The 23,252-nt window shown below is 40.0% G+C and overlaps 2 protein-coding genes across 2 annotated transcripts in view; both read left to right on the forward strand.

The window, feature by feature from the left end:
- RBM12B (RNA binding motif protein 12B) overlaps positions 1–23,252 on the forward strand; it is a 1,112,412-nt gene that overhangs the window by 276,507 nt on the left and 812,653 nt on the right. The window lies entirely within an intron of this gene.
- TRIQK (triple QxxK/R motif containing) overlaps positions 18,596–23,252 on the forward strand; it is a 62,737-nt gene continuing 58,080 nt past the window's right edge. Inside the window, exons 1-2 of the mRNA XM_048939581.1 lie at positions 18,596–18,619; positions 19,672–19,789. Of these exons, the coding sequence (XP_048795538.1) occupies positions 18,596–18,619; positions 19,672–19,789 (142 nt within the window). The remainder of the gene's footprint in view (positions 18,620–19,671; positions 19,790–23,252) is intronic.

Raw genomic sequence — 23,252 nt, forward strand, 5'->3', positions numbered from 1 at the left:
AGACATTTAAAAGGAACAGTGCTTCATACTATCATTCCCAACTCAAAGTTTGGGCAGGCTGGGTTCTTTCAGAAAGACCAGGTAAGATCAGTGCAGGCATTTCAAAAGGCCATTGAACTTCTGATATTTTCTTCATCATCACCTAAATATCAACATGTTCATTATTTTTAGTGACACTTTTTTGCTTGTGGCTTACAGTCCTGTACCTTATTGTCTTATTTCTGAAAGCAAAGCAAGTGGTAAGAAAAAGAAAATAAGATCTGACATTTTTTTAGTGACTTTTTGAGTCAAAAGCTTTTCTTCTACTCAGTGATGTTTAATAGAGACTAATGAACTTATATTAAAAGTCTGATCACTTTCTTGGAAAAAAAAACAACATTTTTATCTCCATAACGTCTTGCAGAAATGAGTTCCACAGTTTAAATATGTTTAAGTCTTCTTTCTGATCCTCTTTGGGCCTCCTCAAGATAGTGACTTGAAAGTCACTGGTACTTCTTGCATTTGTTTAATCTCAACTTGCTCCTTTTTCTCACTATAAAAACAATTGTTTTCCCATTTTAAGAAAGACATCCTTTCAACTGCAACTCTGTTTCTTTTCTTGTCTCTTCTACTTTGAAAATCTAGAGTTCTCTCTGTTCAAAAACAATTTTGAATCCTCTTCAACCTGACTTCCATATTACTGGCAAAGGCTGGCAAATGGCGCATGTGATTCCCATGAGGCAATTCTGACCATCGAGGCACTGCATAAAACAAAAGCAGTGGCAGTAATTTCTGTTCCAGATGTGCTTTCTTTGGAAAAAGCAAATTTCCACAAAGCTGAACCCTATTATTCTCTGCACAGCCAGCCTAGAATTCTCCTTTTCTGTGAAGTGTGCAATAAACAATGCTGAGACTGCCGCTTCCTTTAGTGTTTCTTTTAAATTCCTCACATCAATCTGCCATATCTACTTTTATCCTCTGAAACTTACTGAAACTTGTCTATCTGTCCTGTGTTGGTGCATCTCCTTGAACACACAGCTCTGTTGTGTCACTGAGATTCCCCAGTGCTACAAATCTTCAAGCAGTACTCATAACTCCACATTCTGGGTGGGATTTTTTGGATGTAGAACATGTACAAATTTCCTTTTCATATCCAGTGTGAATATTTTTTTTTTCACCAATAGAGTGAAACATTTCAAAACAAACAAACAAACAAATAAACAAACAAATAAATAAATCCAGGTATCTGTTGGATGATGGTATGATGCCAGGTATAAGCGTTAGAAATCTAACCCATTTAATCACTACTTTTTAAAAAATTTCAGCATTCTGTTTTATTAAAGGAGAGGAAGTGGGAAGCTGAGGTTACGTTTACCCTGATATTTTTGTTAAGAACTAAACACGTTTTTCATTCTTGCTGCAAGATAATGGCACGGTAGTTGGGAATGCAGAACTGAAGTGATCTCAAGCAGGAGTCTGGATTAGTGCATACATGGGCCATTTTTACTCCAGTGTGAACGAAGAAAACGTGAGGTTGCTTAGCCCAGCAGTGGGTCACCAGTGCCTCAGCAACTCTCTTCCACTGTTCAGTGGGCAAATGTCTTTATCTGTAGAAAGGTTCAATTCTGCTTTTCTGTATGATGCCTATTTTTGATCAAAGGGATATCTGCCTGTCTACCTTAGTCAGCTGTGATTATGAAGATTATGAAAGCTCTTTCTACTTACAATACTTTTTTTTTTTCTTTTTTTCTTTTTTATTTCATGAACTTGGGAAAGGTGCAAACCCAACAGGAATGATCAGCTTTGGCACCAAAGGTGATTATGTGGAAGTTTTTGACACCAGAAGGAGAAAAAACTATGAAGACTGGCACTCCACTCTGCAGACACTGACATGAGTAACCCAGCTCATTCCTTCTTCTTAAGAAGCTAACATAATTGAGTCATGAAAACTTTTTAATTTCTGCAAAATGAGCTTGTAAGTAGAGTAATGCCATGAACATGGATGAATGCTCATTCATGCTGGACCTTTAGTAATAGACTTGCAAGTCAGTGTCAGATGATTTGTTTCCATAAAATGCTTCATTTTTCTTACATAATTCAGACTGCTCAATGCATGAGCACTATCATGACCTAAAAGAAAAAACAGTATCTCCAAGTATAGAGTTTTGACTTACTCCGGTAAAACTCGCCTATGAAAGAACTGATATGCTTCAAACACCCCACTAATGGTACAGTAAATTACATTTTCTCATTTGGAACATTGTAATAGATTTCTCTACAGAGTGATTTATCATGCAACAATTAGGAACCCCAGGGAATTAGATGACCATTTTAAATTTTATCAGCTTGTTTCAATAAACTGTTAATGTGACCCTAATGTTTGGGAAGCACTTTAATATAATCAGATTTCAGTTGTTCAATCTACTGACATTAATGGCTACCACATTAATCATAGGATTCTCACTGAGACCTCAGAGGCTGTGCTAAGTTCAGTGGACCAGTTCTTACAATAATAAAAACAATGGGCAATTTTCAACAGGGAAAATCTCTCACTTGAACTGCAAAATGTTGGTTTTGTCATCCTCCAGGAGTCGACAAGGTCATTTAATAATCCCCCAAAGCTTAGAAAAACAACTTTTTTTGTGTAGTTCAGCTTTATTCTTAAATTGGTCAACTACAAATGATATAGTCAGAAGAATTGCAATCCTTTGCTGTAAGCAAAGCAGTGGCAGCCTAAAATACAAAATCTGGGAGGAATACTTTGTAGAAATCCATTTAGGAATGGATGCTGTTGTTCAGAATATCTCTCCCATGTATCCAGGGACTGCAACGCTTCCTTTCTGAAAGCACTATCATGTTCCTTGGTGATGGTTCCCACCTTGATGAGTGCACCACTAGTTACTAATAAAGACTACAACTCCACAAAGCATTACAAGAACACTGCAGTATCTTCCCTGTTATTGCCAAAAATATTGTTCCTTTCTTTCAAAATATCTTGTTTCCTGAGTCAAGTTTTGGTAGTCTGATGGAAGACATTATAAATAATAACAATGGCTTTGTAGCCCACTGGCGTTTCATCTACCACAAGTTCTTGTAGAGGGTTAGGAGATCAGGTATTAAAATTTGTGTCTCAAGGTTTAGGAAAATTTTTACAACCTTATGTCTCCATTGAGTATGTGGTTGGAAACATGATCATATTTCATTGCAAAGGTTTAGGAGGCCTAGGTATGATTAAATGGTCCTTTGCCTGGAAAATCATTGACTGCTTAAATATTTCTTTTCTTATGCTTAGAAAGCTGGTAAGAAGAAAGATGTGAGCAGGAAATATGAGAAGATATAAAGACAATTTCTGAGAAATCAAGAGGGCAGCAATAATTACTGGTATCCTAAAAATCTGTGAACCAAGGCCCATTCAGCTGAAGACCAGCTTGTCAGGCTTTGATGGATAGCAGAATGGTGGAAACTTCTACTGCCATCTCCAACTGGAAGCACTATTCCTAATAAAGTATCTTTTGGAAATGAAGGAACAAGTAATTTGTCATAGATTTAATGCATAGCCTGAGAATGCCAAACAGCACATAGCACACATAGCACTGAAATAGTTTATTTTAAGAGTTGATTTTAATAGGTCTTGGTTTCTTTATTGATAATGCAATCTAAGCTAGGTATATATAATTGATAAGTTATTCACCTGACAGTCAATACAGTTAATGTGTACTTAGTTTATTTGATGAGTTAATCTGCCCAAAACAGGAAAATGGTAGCAAGCCAAAGAGGATATGTATGGTATTGACATATTTATTCGATAGTTGCTGGGACTTCAATAAAATCAGGCTTTCCAAGTTGGAGAGTCAGGTCTTTAAGACATTAGCAAGGAGCATACATTTTGTTTACTGATGCAGATAATGAAGTCCACTAAATTTAAGTCTGTCTTTCTCATACATGTGAAAATACAAAAAAAAGTGACTTTGATCTTATCAGACAGATGTCTTTAGACAAAGAAATGCTAATAGTATTTCGGGTAGACTGGAAATGACCAACTAAGCTACACAGCAGACGTGATTGCTTATGTAGCAGCTGAGAAAGAGACGTAGCATTCCCAGACATGTTTTCAAGTCAAGGGAAAAAAAAAGCAACAGTAAGTACCTCTGGAACACTCAGTCAAGTCCTGATGATCACAAGCACCACACCAGGCATTCTCCTTCAAGTAATTCACAATGCCTGTCTTAAAGGCATTTTATTTTATTTATTTTTGTTACAAATACTTCCACAGAAAATCTGTTCCAGTCTTTCTGTTCTCAGATGGTTAGAAACCATCTAAATTATCAGAAAAAAGTTGTCATTGGTGATTTTGTTATTATATTATTCTTTTATAAAGGAATTACCATGCTATTTTGTTATTTGACCAACATTAGCATTTATATATACACATACAGACTGGAAGGAGCAGTCCTTGAGAGTAGCCCTGCAGACATCAGGACATGGTGGTCTCGATGGATGAAAAACTTAACATGAGCCAGTAGTGTGCTCTTGCAGCTCAGAAAGCAAATGTTATCCTGGGCTCCATCAGAAGAGGGGTGGCCAGCAGGGACAGGGAGGTGATTGTCCCCCTCTACTCTGCCCTTATGAGGCCCCATCTGGAGTACTGTGTCCAGGTCTGGAGCCCCCAGTACAAGAAAGACAGAGAGCTGCTGGAGAGAGTCCAGAGCCACAAAGATGATCAGGGGACTGGAGTACCTCCCCTACGAAGACAGGCTGAGGGAGCTGGGCTTGTTCAGACTGGAGAAAAGAAGGCTGCAGGGTGACCTCATTGCAGCCTTTCAGTACCTAAAGGGAGCTTACAAACAGAAGGGGAATCAACTCTTTGAAAGGGTTGATAACTGCAGGACAAGGGAAAATGGTTTTAAGTTGAGGGAGGGGAGATTTAGGTTGGATGTCAGGGGGAAATTCATTACAGAGAGAGTGGTGAGGTGCTGGAACAGGCTGCCCAGAGAGGTCGTGGATTCCCCGTCCCTGGAGGAGTTCAAGGCCAGATTGGATGGGGCCCTGGGCAGCCTGGTCTGGTATTATTAAATGTGGAGGTTGGTGGCCCTGCATGTGGCAGGGGGGTTGGAGATTCATGATCCTTGATATCCCTTCCAACCTGGGCCATTTTATGATTTCTGTGATTTCTGTGATTTACCTTAAATATTTTCCTAGCAAGCATTTTCATTCCTTTGGAGTGTAACCATCAACCTAACTCTAATTCACTTCCATAGGAAATATTTCTCATTCACTGGAGTGTCCAAAGCTTTTCAGTGTCTCTTTCTGATCATCTAATTCTTCTGGAGTGTGGATGATGAGCCCAGAAGCAGATAAATGAATATCAGGGTGCAGTGCACAGAATTATGACAAAAGCACAGTGGGGTGGTGGAGTTGTCATTAGTCTAGAAAAGAGGAATCAGGCTAAGCACTGCTGTGTGGAACTACATGTGGGATACAGGTTAAATTTCATAAGGATGGCAATTAGAGAAAGTAAATTCACAAGATGAACTATTGTATGCCAGGTTCTCAAATGCTTATCTTCTGGCTACGTACAGACTTCTTAGGTATCAGAAAAAAATGGAAAAAAATAAGCCAATATAATTTTAAAGAGAATATTTGAGGCTGTTAGGATTAGTAAAAGGGCAGAGGTACTGTAGTGACAGCTACCACTAGAAGCTAACTAAAAGTCCATAGAAAAGCTTGAAAGGTTCTGTTACAAAGAAACTCTCTATAATTTGCAAGTGCAGGAACAAAAGCAAGGGAGAGAGTTTCATGGAGGTGGTCGAGGTGGGAAAAAAGAATCAGAAGAGCATGTAGCACAACTGGAAGCAGCAGAAATCAGAACGAAGACAAGGAAAATGCATGGCGCCACTGGATCTGAGGAGATGGAGACATTTTAATTTTGACTAAAATCCTTTAAAAAAAAATTCAAGTCATAATCTATTACTGATTAAATGTGTGGTCTTGGCTGCCAGTCCACTGCAGAAGTTACTTGATATATATTTTCAGTGTGAAAAGTGACGTTTTTAGTATGTGTTATCGGCAGTGATCCATCATGGTGTAATATGCAAGATTATCCACTGGAACCCAGTCTTTTGCTTCAGGTGGTTTTATTTATAGTTTGTGCAGGTGCAGCTAAGGCAGTTAAGGGTAGACTAGCATGGGAAGAGCTGGGCAAACAAGGCATCTTCCTTCTGGAAAAGCTATTGTGAGCTTTAAGGAGTCACTCAGCTCTGGGGCATGGGTCTGGCTGTTTGCTCTGGTTTTGGAGAGGGGGTTTCAAGACAGGGTTGTGTTGTTTGGACTGCATTCACTTTGCTCTTTCTGATTGTTGTTAGGGTAGGGATGGCTTTTAACTCTTAATTATACGCTTTGTTTTTATCAGTCCAGACCCATCCTGTCCTTTCTCACTCCTCATTTTTGTCCTGCAGTCCTTGCTTTACTGCTTTCTTCCTTCTTGCTTTCATCTTCCATCTAGACAGTAAACAGTCTGGAGCTGAATCCAGAGAGCAGAAAAGCTTCTGATTCCATCCTTTGTCAATTCCAATGAAACTTTAAAGCAGCATTCAGACCATAGCTGCATGGTAGAGAGTCTGTCTCTGCAGAAGGACAAAGAGACACAGAGCTATTAGTCAAGACAGACTTTCCTCAAGCAATCTTCCACACTAAAGAAGGTGCTCTCATGCTAACAGGAATGGTTTTGTACAAAGAGATGAGCTGTAGGAATGGAAAAAAAAACCTGCAAAGAGGTGGAGCCTGTGTAGTAAGGGTAATGAAGACGCTAAGGACGAAGAACACAATACCTTGTTGTGTCTTGGTGCACCTGGTATTTATGTCAGTAATTCTCATTAGGTTAATGTAAATAACAGTCACAAATCCCCTGTGGGATGAGAAGAGAACAGATTCGTTAATGTTTCCATGAGGAATACTTTGAAACCTTCATAAAACATTCATATTTGATGGAAAGGAAAACCTACGTTAATAAAACATGTACAGTTGTCATACAATGCAATTGGTACCATATGATTGGTATTTTATCTATTTGGGTATCATGTATAACATATTGCATTGCTAATATATATTATAAGGCCAAAATCACTTTGTTTCTTATTAGTGGTTTGTTTATCAAACATTAACAGTTTACTATAACCTTGAAATGAAGTGTATTAACTAAATAAGTCAGAATTAACCCTAGTTTTACAGAACAGCTTCTTTTTCTTTAAGATGCCATTTCTAAACTTGAAAAGCAGATATCTGCACCAGAAAACAGCTGAATTTTAGGTGTTTGTTATTTAGGGCTTATTTTCTTGTATTAGCAGAAGGTTGAAGTGAAATTGGGGTTCACTGTGCTGATAAATGTAGCAGTAGATGTGGCAGACATCCAGAGAGGAAGTCAGCTGATGAAAAAGGGGTGGCATGAGGCACCTGCCATGCCCTAAGGTATCCCACCTGGCTGCTTCTGAAGGCCAAAAGGCCCTGCAGGATCTGTGTCTTGTGTGCCAGAGCTAGGGGGAAACCTTTAATACACCACAGCATGAAAAATACTAAAGCAACTTAATTTCATCTTGAAAATGTCTGCTGCTTCCAGAGTGCAATCGAGAACATTTTGCTCATTATGATGTACCCTTAATGTCCTTTGACTACAGAATACCACAGGATGTTCACAAAACAAGGCACACAGCTACTGAAAACACTCAGGGTTGCACATACACAGGTATTGTGATAGATGCAAACAATTCAGAGGTGAGCAAGAAAAGAAAACTCTGATCCATAGAAGCCTTTCTCTGTCCAGGTGCAATTATCTTCATGGAATAAGAATAATTCCCAGGTTGGATGGATCCTGGGCAGCCTAATCTAGTGGGTGGCAATCCTGCTTATGGCAGGGAGGTTGGAACTAGGTGATCTTTAAGGTCTCTAAATGATTCTATGATTCTACGATTCCAGGCCAAAGTAATGATTATCTATATCTGATGAACTATTACTTATCATAGATTGTGTTTGATTCATTTTTATACATTTTAGCAAATGTGTCCAATGTTGAGTTCAGATGGTAAGTACAAGCGTGATCTCTGGTGTTGTTTTATATATCTTTTATATCTGGCATTTAAAGCTGTGTGCAACTAAGAGTGGTGCACACTTAAAGCTCACATATCATGAGTAAAATCTGCCACACTTCTTGAGGAAATGTTAAAATGTTCAACATCCGTGTTCTCAACAAGTAAATAACACATTATAGGGCTACATTATGACCAGATTATATCTATTAGTTACTGCTGTGCACCATGTAAATCTCCAGATTCCCCTGGGAAATGAGAAAATCATTTCAGACTTCAATAACTAACAATCAGTTATTGCTCTGGGCAATAATAAAGCTGAATGCAATTACCTAAAGTGAAGTTAGCAGTGTAACAAATGAAATACAGATTTCTTTCTCTCCTAAAATAAATGTAGCATCTCCTCATCACACACTACTGCATAGTATAATAGGGTCTTCTAAGCAGCGTATTGTCTGAACAGCCTATTTGAGATTTGAAATATATGTGATTAAAACTTATAAAAGTTTCTTTTTATGACATCACTTGCATGATTAGTGCAGGAAAAAGACTAACGGCTACGAAACTGCAAAAGTAAAACACTCATTACAGGAAAGCAGATTTCAAAACGAGATTCTCTGTTCCCAGTAGTGCTCCTCTCCACACAGTAAAGACAATTTGCCCACAACAGAAATGGAAAATTTCTGTTCAAGAAATGCCTTCGATTAGATTTTTCTCAAAACAAGTTAGAGTAACTGCAGCATTTCAGCCATCGGACTTATTCTGCCTCCTTTAATTTGCCGTTTGTTCTGCTAACATGAAAATGTAGTGTGTTAAGGAGGTGAAAATATTTTATTTCAAGCTGATTTTGAAAATGAAGTGCTTGAAAACTGAAGTCTCTAGAAGCCAGAACTTTTCCTAACTTAGAGCTGGGCTGTAGAAAATCAAACATGTACATAAACGCTTGCAGAATGAGGATTTCTGCAGACAACTCAGGAATAAATATTATCAGTAAGAACGAATAAACTAGATATCAGAGGGAAAAAAAAAGTACAGAAATATTCATAACTAAGAATAATGTTTTTCAGCTATAATACCTTTTGCCTTGTTATATAGGGTATTAATTCTCCATGCTGAATTATTGCTAATTAATTATTCACATATTCCTCTTTGTCACTACAGAATTCAATTATCCTGCAACAGATTTCCCAGTAGAAGGTTAATCCTAACTCCTGATGTTTTGTCAAACTGTTTTGGTGTTTATGCATGAATACAGGTTGGGCTTGGAGAAAAAAAAAAAAAAAAGAGCAGTTATTTCTAGTTTCTCAGACATGTTTTACACATGACATTGAAGAAATGGCTTCTCATAATGTTATTGGGCATTTTTTTAAAACAAACATTATCCTAAACTGATGATGGCATTTTCAACAGCTCCTTGGAAGCTAATGAACCCCTTCTCAAACTGTGCCCATTATTTTGTTGTTGCAGTGCAGCTCATTAGTTTTTACAAGAGGAACATTTTCAGAAACTTTCAGGCAAAGAGTTGTGTATTTAAATGGTGCATAGTTCAACATATCATTAGTATTGGCAGTAGTAGTAATAACACGTTTACAGAATGTGGCAAAACATTTGCAGTCAGATCTGTGTGCCCTTCGTTTGGGCATTTTCTCTGAATAAAGATAGTGAGGCAGTGGATGTTCTAAACATGAACACGACAACTTGGCTCATGTTGAACCTACTAACCATGAGAATATTCTTTTAGGTGATTTTAGCTTCTATTATGATATAAATTTCATTAAAAAAAATAGAATTCACACAATTAAAGCAGCATCCAAAGGAGACAATATGCAGTAGCTGGAATAAAACACTAGAGCAGCAAGATGCAACATTTTGGTTCAGTATTTTCTCAGTTAAACGGAGCGCTTCTTGGCAATTATTTGTGAGGTTTGAGGAGCTCCAACTTGTTACCGCTCCCCTCTTATTCCCTTCCTGCAAGACAAGAAGAGTGGGGATGTTTTTCATGAATGCTGCCTGTCATTAAGAGCTTAAGATTTAGGGGCGAGCACCTAAAATCTGGTTGTGATGACATTTAGATACAGATTTTACTGGGGAGAATGAAACTCACAAAGCCTTATCGCAGTCAAGGGGAATTAAGGACCTAATAACCTTATGTATTTGGATTTGTGGCTAGCCAGGAAATATATCTGTATTTACTTAAGTGGTATGAAGTGCTGACAGAAAAAGTCTCCACATTATTGTTGTATTCAGGCTGGGTAAAAATCCCATCTGCTTTTCCTAGCCAGGATCTTTCCAGGAAGGTTCTTTCTGCCTTGTGTCAACCACCTGCCATTTCTGGAAGGAAAAGGCACCAGGGAGGCAGCCCCAGAGGATGCTCGGAGCTGCTGCTGCCCTTCCTGCAGCAGCCACAGTCCAAGGACACCTGGAAGAATGCTCCTCCAGCCAGGAGGCAGCCAGATTTGTCACTCAGCTAATGAGGAAGCGTTGGCATTCCTCTTGCATTTGTGGGAAGAAGAGGTAGAGCACATTGGAGCACGCATTAAAGAGGTTAAGAAAATAGGTGGTGAAGCAAACAAGTAGTAGTTATTGAAGATAGATTCATAATCTGGGGCTGTTAAACAATTTTCTTACTGAAGTAAAACAAATAATTATAAATGAAACCTGCAAAGGTGGTCCTATCCTGAAAAACAATATTTGAAACTATCATGATCGCTAATTTCAAATGATTCAGTGCAGTTTGCAAAAACAAAGTCTTGATGAAGCACATAACCAAGTTGTTGCACATAACATAGTGTAATGGTCAGAGTTAATGACATCGCTGATCTCTGAATTTGTTGATCACTGTTTGGAATAATTAATTCAGTGCTTTCATATGCATTTTAGAAAGGACTTTGCAAAATATAAAAATTACTTTCTAGATTGTTGAAAGAAACATAGCAGAAAGGGATCTCAGTAAACCTCCAAAATCTCAGCAAGTACTGTTTATTAAAGAGGGTTAGACTGTGCTCTGATAGCAGCATACAAGCACCTTCATAGTGAGAAGGTACTGACTGCTTTACTGGTAGATAAGGACATAGTGAGAGCCAATGGCTGAAGGACAAAATTGAACACATTCAAATGTGAAATTAGTATTAGCTGGAGACAAGTCTACAGCATGGGTCTACAGACATGCAGAAGACAGGGTTGAACATGAAGGTACTCCATACATCTCTGGCCAGATGTGAGGGATGGGCTCTGCATGGAGGCTGCTCAGGACCCTGTTACATGCCTATCCTGAGGGTCAGTTCAGGTATTCCTTCAAAAAATGGTGCTTCCAGTCAGTAACTTTTGGTCTGCTCCGTGGCTCCGCTGAAGCTGAGTGGAGGTTTTGTGTGTGCAAGCAGTAACCAAGATGTCTGATCTAGGTCCTAAGAGGCATGCAGATATATGCAAAATCTGTTGAATTGTGAACAGGACAAAGGACAAGTTAGACAAAGGATTCACTTATTTAAACATTCTTTGGGAATTGTTGCTAAATTCTTGGGAATATAGTGTAAGAATGGGGCAAATATAGAACCAGTTTTTTCCCCAGCAAAATCCCCTCAGCTTTCATCAGTCTGCATGTGTAGCTATATCCATTTCTTAACAGCCTTTGATAGATACTTCTTTCATGACTGCTTTATGAGTGTAAAACCAAAATAATCTTCGCAAATGAATCCCACTGTTTAACAGCATGCTGCTCTGAAAGGAAAGTCCTCCTGTTTGTTTCAATCATGCTGCCTGATTATTGTATTCAGTGCCCTCTTAATTTTGATTTTTGGGAAACAGCAAATAGTTGCTTCTTATTTACACTCTCTCTGCAAGTAATGACTCTGTGTGCTATCTCATCTTTTCTCCTTTCCAGGATGCAGAGTTTTATTTAACCTATACAGCCTTCTCTTGTAAAATAGCCAAATCTTATCGTCCCTGTTACCCACCTCCTTAGTGTTTCCTGGTTTTACACATCCTCCCTGAGACAGGGAGATGAGACACATTGCTTAAGACACAAAAACTCTGTTTTTACATACAAAATGTCTGTTTAATGATGACTTTTGTCTTTCTCTCTGTTCCCTAAGCAATTTTGACTAGGCTGTTTTGATGTTTTTACCTCTGCCAAGCACCAAGCTGATATTTTCAGAGATCTGCAGTCACTCTAGGATTTCTCCCTTGACTGGTAATAGCTCACTAAGATCATGCCTAGGAGAGGACATTGAATTTTGCCAGAGAGACTGATCTTGGGCACTTGCATTTCACTTGTGCTACTAAATAGTTACAGCTGTTCCCAGTGCAATACTGTCTATGCTAGCTAGCTCTCTACCAAGCTATTCCCAAATGTGGTTCAAGATTCACAAAGCACAAGTCATCCTCTGCCAGGAATGACTTCTAAGATGAATGCAGACACACTGTTTGAGAAGGTTGAAGGGAATATGACAATGGGCATGTGTGACCTTGGTGTCAAAGACCAGTCCTAAGTACGCTAACATACAAATACTAGCATTGTGTTATCATCTATCAGTAGGTACTTTTTCCATGGTATAATTGCATCTTATTGTTGGATTTCACCAGCCATTTTAAAATGCAATCCCCAAATATCATGGGATTTGATAACCTTTGAAGACAGTTTTACTTCTGATGACTTCGAATGACTTTGTATCATCAGAAAAATAACTTGCTTTACTACTGAGTCACTTAGGACTGTATGGAACAGCATGGATCTCATGCAAGTCGTTGCAAATATCACTCTCTTTCTGGTATGAAACAGAGCTATTGTTTCTATTTTTCTTCTAGAGGAATAACAGCCCATTTATCCCACAGTAACTTGGTTGTTCTGGTTTTCTAGTTGTAATGTTTTGATCAACTACCTTTATACACATTTTCAGTTGAATCTTCCAAAGAACTAACAGATGCAGGAGGCATGATCCTCATCTACAAAATTTATGGAATATCTTCCTCTACATGGGACATCCATCCACTTCCATTTGCTATTGTATCTTCAGCCATTTCTGTGGTAGACAATGCTAGAAAATTCAGATGTGCTTGTCTGTAGTTTCCCAGCTCTTTCCAGATGGTCTTTATGCCTCAATTCTCCATCTGTAAAACTGTGATGCTGCTAGTTCACAAACTAATAGGCCTGCAATGAAGACTAATTAATGTATGTTTCTAAATCACTCAAATATGAGTAATATGAATGGCTATAAGGCATTTAAATGATTTGGAGATGGGTTTGTCTACAAAGCAGTAAATAAAAAGGGAGACCAAACAATGAACAGCAATAAATAAAATACTGAACTACTGAACAATTTATGTGCTAAATAGGGGTATAAAGTGTAAAGCTGAAGGAGAAGATTATCGCTCCCCATGTCTGTTCTTTAGTTTCTCCAGAGCCAAGAGACATCCCCATCTCTTCTCAGGAAAATAAAACAAAGCAAAACAAAATGAGATTTATTCGGTAAAGAAAATGAGAATTCAATATTGCACTTAGAAGTGTATGATTTCTATTCTCACTTTGTCTAGCTTAAACTTTAATCTATGCACATAAAGTTATTGTATTGGGAGGGGAGGAGTAGAAGTTAGAGAGTCCAAACAATATAGATAAGAATAGAGAATCTCTACTATATAGAAAATCTCTTAATACTGCAGAATATATATATACATTTTAAAAGGTTGTTTTCATTCTACAAGGTTCCCAAACAAATCACAGCTTTATTCTGCCTTGCAATAGGGCCTGTTCCAAAGATCTTTGAAGTTTCTAAATGACTCAACAGGCTTTGGATCTGGCCCTAAAGTAGTAAAATCTATGTTGAATGTTTATAGATAACCGTTTAGTCAGTGCTGGCTTAAGAAAAGAAAAAGAAAGTAAATTAAATACATCTTCCAATGACATAAGCCTCATGAAGAATTAACTAGGATAAGCACTTACTTACTAGTTGGTGCACTGTCGATCTGAACAATGCAGACAAAAATAATAATTAAAACATAGCTTCATGCTGAGATGAAACTTTCAAGAGTCTCCACTGTGTTAAGCTTATGATTTTTCTGTTTTTGTATTTGCAAGCATAATTACGTCCCAGAGGCAACAGGAGCTAGTGCTTGTCAGTCCCCATTTCCCCCTCCGATAGGAGATTAATTTCTTTACACAGAAATCCAAAATTTGATGCCAGAGCAATAATAATAATGTAAACAAGTCTTTTATTCTTTTAATCTGGAATGCATAATTTAATGGCATAGCCGTATAAATAATGAAAATACCACATCTACTTTAGTCAATTAAGGGTAAACTGAAGGTAACATTTAATGTAGTATTGATTGACTATATCAACAAAATGACGGCAGACATCTGTATGGATGCGAGCAGTCAGGAAAATGCAACCAAATATATCAGTACAGATTAAGCAGGGAAGGGATGGAGTAGACTTGGTGGCTCAGAGGACTGGTAATGGAATATGGAGCCTCCAGCCCAGGTCAGTCTGTGACTGAAACTCTTTACCATCAGGTGGCTCTTCAGTGAAGAGTTTGTCCTAATGGCAGGCTGTCTGTGTCACAAAATGCACCATCTATCATGACTGACACACTGAGATTTCCAGCTGGAAGGCTAGAATGAGAGAGGATGGGCTCTGCAGTCCCTTCACCTGGAGTACAGTGGAGGGTAAGGAACTGTTTTTGCTCTGCCATGGGCTGTGCTGTGGAGGTTTTAGGAACATGAGATTTTAGTGACCATGGTGCTAAATACTAACCAACTGAAGAGCAAGTGGAAAGTACCCGTGCTGAAGAGATTGCAATTGAAATGTAAGGGAAGACATGAACTGGCAGACAGAAATGGTAAAAACTGGATAACTAACCAGGCAGTACCAATTAGCATGACAGAAATAGGTTCAGCACACCAGCAGCATCAGGTTGCAGTACATATCCTGCCATACTTGTGTTTTTGGATGGATTTTTAACATAGGGGACAGGACAACAGAATTTGTTTTAAAAAAAAAATGAATGCAGTGAAATGAAGTACACTGGGTAAGGCAGTAGTGAGAAGTACCATATTAAAGCTAAGTGAGGAACAAGATAAGATGGGAACAAAGGCCTTCAAAATGAAGGCAAGGTGCTTACAGAGTCAGTATACAGATGTGAAATGTTGGAGAGATGCAAAGGGGGGGAGTGACAGACAAAGGAATGAGATAAGGGGATTATTTCTTTCAGCAGCAGTTCTGCTTGGATATGAGCAGAGCAAGACTGTATCTGTCAAAGCCGCCAAAAATGACATTGTTATGAAGTGACAGGAGCATAAAGACAGTTTTAGGTTGGATGGGCAATACTGTACCTTTTGAGTTCTGGAGAAAGATGTTACCTTAATAGAGCCTGAATGTTAGCATCAATTAAATTGCTTATTGGCAACATTTGGACTGAATCCTGAGTGAGAGATGAGACATACCTTTAATTGATAATTGAGAGCAAAATGAACATATCAGAAAGAATAATTAACGTTCTCTTACATCTTTGAGCTTGACCTGATGGTTAGACATACACAAGGAGATACCAGGTTAGACAGCAGACAAGTTATTGCATTTTCAGGAGGTAATTTTATTTAGTTAATATTGTCAACTTGGAACAAAGACGTTGAGCATCATTTTTCAGCCTTTGATCTACTGAGCTCAGAAGGTTCATGAACTGCTGAAAAAAAAAAAAAAAAAAACAACCCTACACAAAATATTTTTCTTAAAAAAAAAAGGAAGCTTATTTTCACTTAATTTTGACTGACTTAGCTCAACTTCTATTGAAAATTTTTTCACAAATCTTAAAGCTGAAAATCACTACACAGAAGAATAAAAACAGACTCCATTGTCAGAGTAACCTGAAGATTTTTGTGAAGAAATGAAAGGTGAGAGAAACAAGAGAAGACAGTCAGTGAAAACAGCAACCCATGCATTTTCTTTGAAATTTTGTAAGAAAAAAAACATGTTACTTTTAAAAAAAACATTTAGATTTTAAAATTCATATGCAACAAAGTGATGGGTGTGCCAAGATTTATGAACGGTACCTCCCTGATTGATATACATTTCAGTTATAGTATGGGGCAATTACCTTGAGAAGCAAATGTGTTTGATGAGCTGCTTGATTCCAAGGAGTCACATGCTGTTCAGTGTGAGTACTTTCTGCAGAAAAGGTAGAAAAAACAGCATGCATCTCCTCAGCTGAATTTGGGATTGGCTGTATTTCTAAGAAATCCGTTTTGTTTCAGCCCTTCACTAAGCCTGATACAGAAACAACTGGAGAAAACCCTGCGGTTTGGCACACAAGCCAGGCAGAAACTCTGATGAATCAACTTTTCTCTAGGCTCATTCTCCACTCTGTATTCATGTCATCCTTCTAAATGGGAAAGTTCAGCTGGGTAGGGCTTTCACTTCCCGAGTTGCAGAGGTAAACAAACGCAAATATTTCTTGTTGTGTATCTTTACTCCAGAGGAGTGTTACACTTGATTATCAGCTGCCATTTTGCAGGAGGCAAGGCACGTCCCTGCCATACTAATCAGGGAGAGTCCGAAGAGCTGAAGACTGATTGCCTGCGCCAAAGTAATGAAATATGTTGCAGAGAACCTGGTGGTGGAAGATGATCTGATAGGGTTAGTAATTCACCGTAAGTGTGGTTTTAGGTCCTTAAACGTAAATCCTGACTCAGGTGGGCTTCTATTATGAAGTGAGCATCCAATTGCTTTGAATTTTACCTGCTCAGCATAACTTTTCTCACACAGGTAGGCAAAGAGCAGTCAGAACTGAGTGGCACTGATGGATGTGGTTGGCGTGCTCGGTGCTGATGACCTGATGGTTGGACTAGATGACCTAACAGCTGTTTTCCAACCTACGGCTCTAGGAAGCAGGGCCCCAGGCATTCTGGCCGGCCACATCTGCAGCACCCCCAACCCGCAGCACTGCTCTGCCGACGCCGAGGGGTTCCACGGGCAGAGTGCAGGCTAGCGGGGCACCTCCATCCCATCTGCAGTCACAGCTGCGGCGGGGCGTGCCCTACCCCTAGCCCTTCGCCCCTTGCCGACGGGGCGGGCGACAACGGGAGGCGGGGCGGAGGCGGTAGCCCCGCCGGCACAGGACACCGCCCCGCCGCTGGAGGACGGAGGAGGCGGAGCTCTGCCGCTCAGCCCCAGGTACCGCGCCGCGTCCCGGGCTGGGCGAGGGGCGGCGGGTGGCGGAATGGGCCTTCGCCGCCAGGTCTGCGGTCGCCACGGCAACCGCTCCCCCCTCCAGCCGCCGGGCGCCGTGGGCGCGCTGCCCCGCCGCTCCTCCGGCGCCGCCATTGGCCTGCAGACAGACGCGCCCCGCCGGCGGCGCACTCGGCCGGCCCGCTGCCCCCGCGGGGTTCCGCCGCCATTGGCCGGCAGGAAGCGCTCGCCACCGCCATTGGCTGGAACGTGCTGCCAATCGGGGCGGTGCCAGAGCGCCGCCTTCGGAACGTGTGCTGAGGGGGCGGGAGGGGGCAGCGGCCGCAGCGAGCGTGGCCATCTTGGGTGTGGGCGGGAGCGCGGGGTCTGGAGGGCAGAGCGGGCGGCTCCTGGGGGGGGTTCAGGCGATGTGGGGTCTGGCCGTGACCCTTCATCCCGCCATGAGCTCTACGCGGACCTCCCTCGCTGCTCTTGATAAATCCCTTGCCAGGGATCTCTTTAGTGCGGGCGGTGGATGAGGACGGGTCCGGATGAGGTTAGGGAGCTGGTAGCAGGTCTGCAATTGGTCTCGTGCAGCCCCACGGCTTTCCCTGGAGAGCCGTTTGTAGCCGTGCCAGACCCACCGCATGTGTGGGCTGTGGAGGGGCCGTTGTGACCAGCAGGCTGCCCTGGCGCTGAGGCTGGGCGAGCCCTGCCTTGTAGAGCTCACGGAGTTTACCTTTTGGGCGTGAAGTGTTCTGGGGACGTTGGACTCCTTTGTGTTTTCTGCAGAGCGAATTGGTCATCCTTAAGCTCAGAAAATCCTGTATGGGAATGTGGGAACCTCAGTGTTTTTGAATGTGAAGTGCTGACAGGGTTTTCTGTAAATGCAACTGTGTGGCTCTGAAACTGCTTTGTGCTTCATCAGCCTAAGCGATGAGGACCGTGTGTTGTACCAGAAAACCCCTTTAAAAGAGCTCATGGCATAACTGGGCTGGTGGTATTGCGCATGCGTTAATTTAATGACATTTCATTTGGGCCTCAAGTTCTGTGCTGTTAAGGATCAGGCTCTTTCCTGAAGTTGAGAGCTGTCTCATATTGATCAGAATGCAAGGGTACCTGCTGGTAAAAAACAATTTTTTCAGCATTTGCTACCAGTCTGGGTAGTCTGTGGTAGAAAACAGCGGAAATTGATGTTTACCAGTTGCGGAGCACCTGCAATTATGGTGAAATTTGAATTATTTCTTAACTAGCACTGTTTGGTGTGTTTTACTGGGCTGAATCACTTCTTGGTGCAAAATGGGCTAGGAACAAGCTTGGTTGTTGAGAGCGTAACTTGTCTGTTCTGCCAAATTTTTCTTTTGTGATGCTTTTGTCGGCATGGTTGTCTTTGATCTTGAAACAGTACATATTTATCCTTCTAGGACTTGCTTTGTTGTTGTTGTCTTTATCGAAGGCATGAAGATATAAGCGTATGTAGGCCAGTGAACTAAGTGCAAACAGAAAATAAAGAAGGGTTGGCTTTTAAAGAAATTAATCACACCAGTACACAGAGTTACCACATCACTTGCTCATTTTATTACTTGTTTCAATATGTAAATCCTCTTAGTATTTTATAATATAAATTACTATAAATAATATACTAATAATAATATATTATAAAATAGAGTAATCTTCTATCTTGATCTGCTTGAGCATGAGCATTGACTGGGTAACCTAAAGAGGTCCCTTCCAAAATCACTGGTTCTGTTGCTTTATTTAATCAAGTGGAGTTTACAACAAGATTCTGCAATCAGTTTCTTTGTCTGAAACAGTATTTAGTATCAGTAGAAGCAATATAGTAGAAAACAAAACAAAAAAACAATAGGCCTTGTTTTTCTGCAGACTTGGGGCTTAAAATATCTAGGATTGGGAAGATTATAACAAATCCCTGAAATGGAGATTTCTGCTCACTGGCAAAACTTTCTGAGTTGAGTCTTGTATCTATATATGTGCTGGCACATACATGTCTGTATATATTTGTCTGTTAAGTTCCATAAAACAGGATTACTCTTAAGCTTCAGATGCAAACAGTTGAGTTGCTGAATTCAATTACTGCATCAAATTTAATGAACAAGCTTTTTCCAAACCTCTTTCCATAAAAACAGACTTCAGTGAAATGAAATACGGAGGCATATATCTTATTTCTTTGTAAAATCATACATAAAGACTGTTTTCCTTTTAAATTTTTATTAACTTGAACTGCATGCTGAAAGAGTCCACATGCGCTTCTGCCAGCTTATGACTTCTTCACAGCTCTTGCTGTTACACTGTGCAGCTTTTTGAGATAACGGAACTAATTTGTGTGCCAAGTTTTATGCCAGGTATGAGAAAATCCTCTAACCCAATATTGGTCACAAATAGGAAATGAAGACCTGGTCAATTAAGCTAATGTATCAACCTGTTAAACTACCCAGTGTATATCTGGGATTTGCTTTGTTTGGATATTTGAGCCAAATTTGCAGCTGAGTGTTGAAGGAGGGCTGAAGTTTGGTGCGCGAAATGGCAGTACCTCCAGCAAACAAGATAACTGGTGTGTTTTCTTTTGATGTTTGCTTTATTCTTGGTGCAGTGAAGACTTTTTGATTGGGTTTTCTTGTGAAGTTTGGTACCATGAATTTTTCTTAGGACATCTTAAAAATCTTTCAGAAGAAACTAGCTGAGATTAGTTAGAATTCCAATTAATTATAGTTTCGTTGAGATTTTTCTCATAACCATGAAGTTCTTGGTTTTGTTTTACTTCCGGATATTTTCATATTAATCTGAACCTTTTAATTGGACAAAACAAACTGAATTACAGGAAAGGCTGGAATACTTTGGAAGGTCTTTATATATTCCCGAAGCAGGCTAATTTTACACAATGAGATTAAAAGTTTATTTAAAAATAAAAAAACAGGTTACCGTCATCTTGGTTAAGATCATCTGCTAAGTACTGATTCTACCAAAGTAAATTGTTATGTTATTGTGTTTGGAGGTACATAATGAACGTGACACAATTGTCTCCCTCAATTTTCTGACTTTCTTCCAATACCAATATTTTAATATATTTACATCTGGGAAGCAGGACTGCAAAAGTGTATATTCTTTGCCACAAACTCTACTGTAATTTTTTTTTTCACTTGCTTCTTGCGGGTTTATTTTTCATTGCAAAAGAAACATTAAAGAAAGTTACAGAATGCATACAAGCTGATCATATTTTAAAATAAAGAATGAAGTGCTTTTCAGTGCAATGGCTATTCTCATCTCAAATGAAGTCTGCGATGATTAAATATTAAAATGATCGATGGCTTAAATTAATATAAGAACTTTTCAGCGGATTATTACAAAGATTAACATTTTTAATGTTTTAATACTTCCGTAGTTTATCAATCATGGGCACAGTGAAACTGTTTTTAGTTAGCAAGCTGATGAACTCATATATCATTGCAATATTATGCATAACATAAACATCGTGATGTTGTTGGTAGAAGAGATAAAGAAACACAATTTATGTTGTGGCTCATTAATAATCAGTTTAGGTCTTGGAGTATTTTTTGGCACAGAAGAAGCAGGTAGGATTAGTATTATTATTGTTCATTCATGTGTTGTGATTGTTCTTCACATATCCTTCATAGAATCACAGAATTGTAGGGGTTGGAAGGGACCTCCAGAGATCATCGAGTCCAACCCCCTGCCAAAGCAGGTTCCCTACAGCAGGTCGCACAGGTAGGCATCCAGGCAGGTCTTGAACATCTCCAGAGAAGGAGACTCCACCACCTCCCTGGGCAGCCTGTTCCAGTGCTCCGTCACCTCACTGTAAAGAAGTTCTTGTGCATGTTTGTGTGGAACTTCCTATGCTGCAGTTTCCAGCCGTTTCCCCTTGTCCTGTCTCCACTCACCACTGAAAACAGTCTGGCCTCGCCATTCTGCCCCCCACACCTTAGATATTTATAGACCTGGATCAGGTCCCCTCTCAGTCTTCTTTTCTCAAGGCTGAACAGACCCAGTTCACTCAGCCTTTCTTCATAATCATTGAATCATAGAATGGCTTGGGTTGGAAGGGACCTTAAAGACCACCTAGCTCTAGTGCCCTGTTGTGGGCAGGGCTGCCACCCACCAGATCAAGCTTCCCCATCCAACCTGACCTTGAACTCCAGGAATGGTGCATCCACAGCTTCTCTAGGCAGTGCTAGTGCCTCTCCTCTCCAGTAAATAAATTTCCTCTCTTTTAGTTTGAAGCCATTTATTGCTGTCCTATCATTATTTAGAGCATGTAAAAAGTCAGTTCTCCTATTCATAAGCTCACTTTAAGTACTGGAATGCTGCAGTGAGGTCTCTACAAGAGCCTTCTCCAACATAATCAAGCCCAACTCCCTCAACCTTTCTTCATAGGAGAGGTGCTCCAGCCCTCTGGTTATCTTAGTGGCCCTCCTCTGGTCCCACTCCAAGAGCTCCGTATCTTTCTTCTACTGGGGCCCCAGTTGTTTACCATTAAAACCAAGATATGCTGTGTTGAATTAGTGGATGCAAGCCCAATAGCTTGACTCCTAGTCAAGAGGGAAAACGGATAACAGGAAAGGAAGGCTACAATAGAAATCCAGAAATAGCCGTTGAGCTGGTGAAATGAATACATGGGGAAAAAACTTCTGACAGCAGAAGCTTAAAGTGGAGAAGGTGCTTATACCAGAAATGGCAATATGAGTGAGTAGAAGAGCAAAGGTTAGCACTAGGTCATTGCAGAGAGTAGTACTGGGAAGTTAAATTCCAGAGGGCAAGTTGAAGCACATCATCCTGTACACGGGGCCAGTTTGTTGCCAGCTGCTAATGCTGTTGCTTCTATTCTTAAGTAAGACAATGAAGTAAAAGACTACGTTGTATTGCCTGTAGTTGGTTGCCTTTAGCCAGAAAGACACATTGTTCCTCATGTTTTTCCCACTGAAAATAATAAAAAAAAGAAACGAAGTGCCTTTGATGTTGTGAACTCTGTTCTGTAGAGGGGGAAACAAATTGGGTTGGAAGTGTAGTAGATCTTAAAGTTTGTTTTCTTTCTGCCTGTGCTGTGTGATGTAAATGAAGAAAAGGTTAAGTTTACCCATGGTAATTCTCTTTCTCATTTACATTATCAGTCAGCCTTTGTAGCTTTTTGTGCTTTCATGTATTGTGTTTTCATTGTAATCTGTACATACGAAGTCCTCAATTCTGCGAACTCATATGCTCAAATTTATTCTTTATTGGCTCTGACAGATGTGCTCTGGAAGCCTTTGGTACTAGGTTTAAGATGCTGCCAGCTGGTCGCCTTCTTCCCAACTCCAGCTGCAGTCTGTGGGGAAGAGCCCACGATCCCTGTATCTTAGTCACAAGAGTCTGCTTCCTTTCTTCTTAACCCAAATCTACTTTTCAGTAGATGGAGCTGATGCATGGACTGTGAACGGAGCTCCTGGGACAGAGTGCATCCCACCTTTCTTCCACGTCTTAGAGATGGTTGGCAGCAGCACTGTAAAGCCTCTGGGATGCACTCAGTTTGCTGATGAGACTCTGCTGGAGTTTCAGTTGAATGTGTTTTTGACTTTGTTTTTGACAACCTGTGGTTCCCACCTTTTACTCTACCGAATCAGCATGGAGGACGTTTCACTGCTTCACTTTACCTATTGCCATCTTCTCTTGGTTTTGTCTGCTTGGAAGTGATCATGCCTAAAAGCTTATAAATCCGTCTGTCATGTAGTGAGTATGCCATAGGAATTGTCCAGTAGGCAGTTCTAGTGTTGAACTCATTGTGTGTGGAGCTGATTAAGATGCCTGCAATTAAGATTACATCACTTTATTGCAAGACCAGTTTTGTATTACTGATGTCCTTGCCAAAAGGAAACAGTTAACCTGGAGCAGTGGATTATTTGTTTTGGTTTTGTGTCTTGGCTGTCAAATTGAAAGTACACTATTTGTATAGTTACCAGTGAAATTTGATTAGGTCATTGATTGACTGTTATTAGGACTAAAATTAATTTAAAAACGAGTAATAATA

Source organism: Lagopus muta, chromosome 3, assembly GCF_023343835.1.
Source record: "Lagopus muta isolate bLagMut1 chromosome 3, bLagMut1 primary, whole genome shotgun sequence".
Classification (NCBI taxonomy): Eukaryota; Metazoa; Chordata; class Aves; order Galliformes; family Phasianidae; genus Lagopus; species Lagopus muta.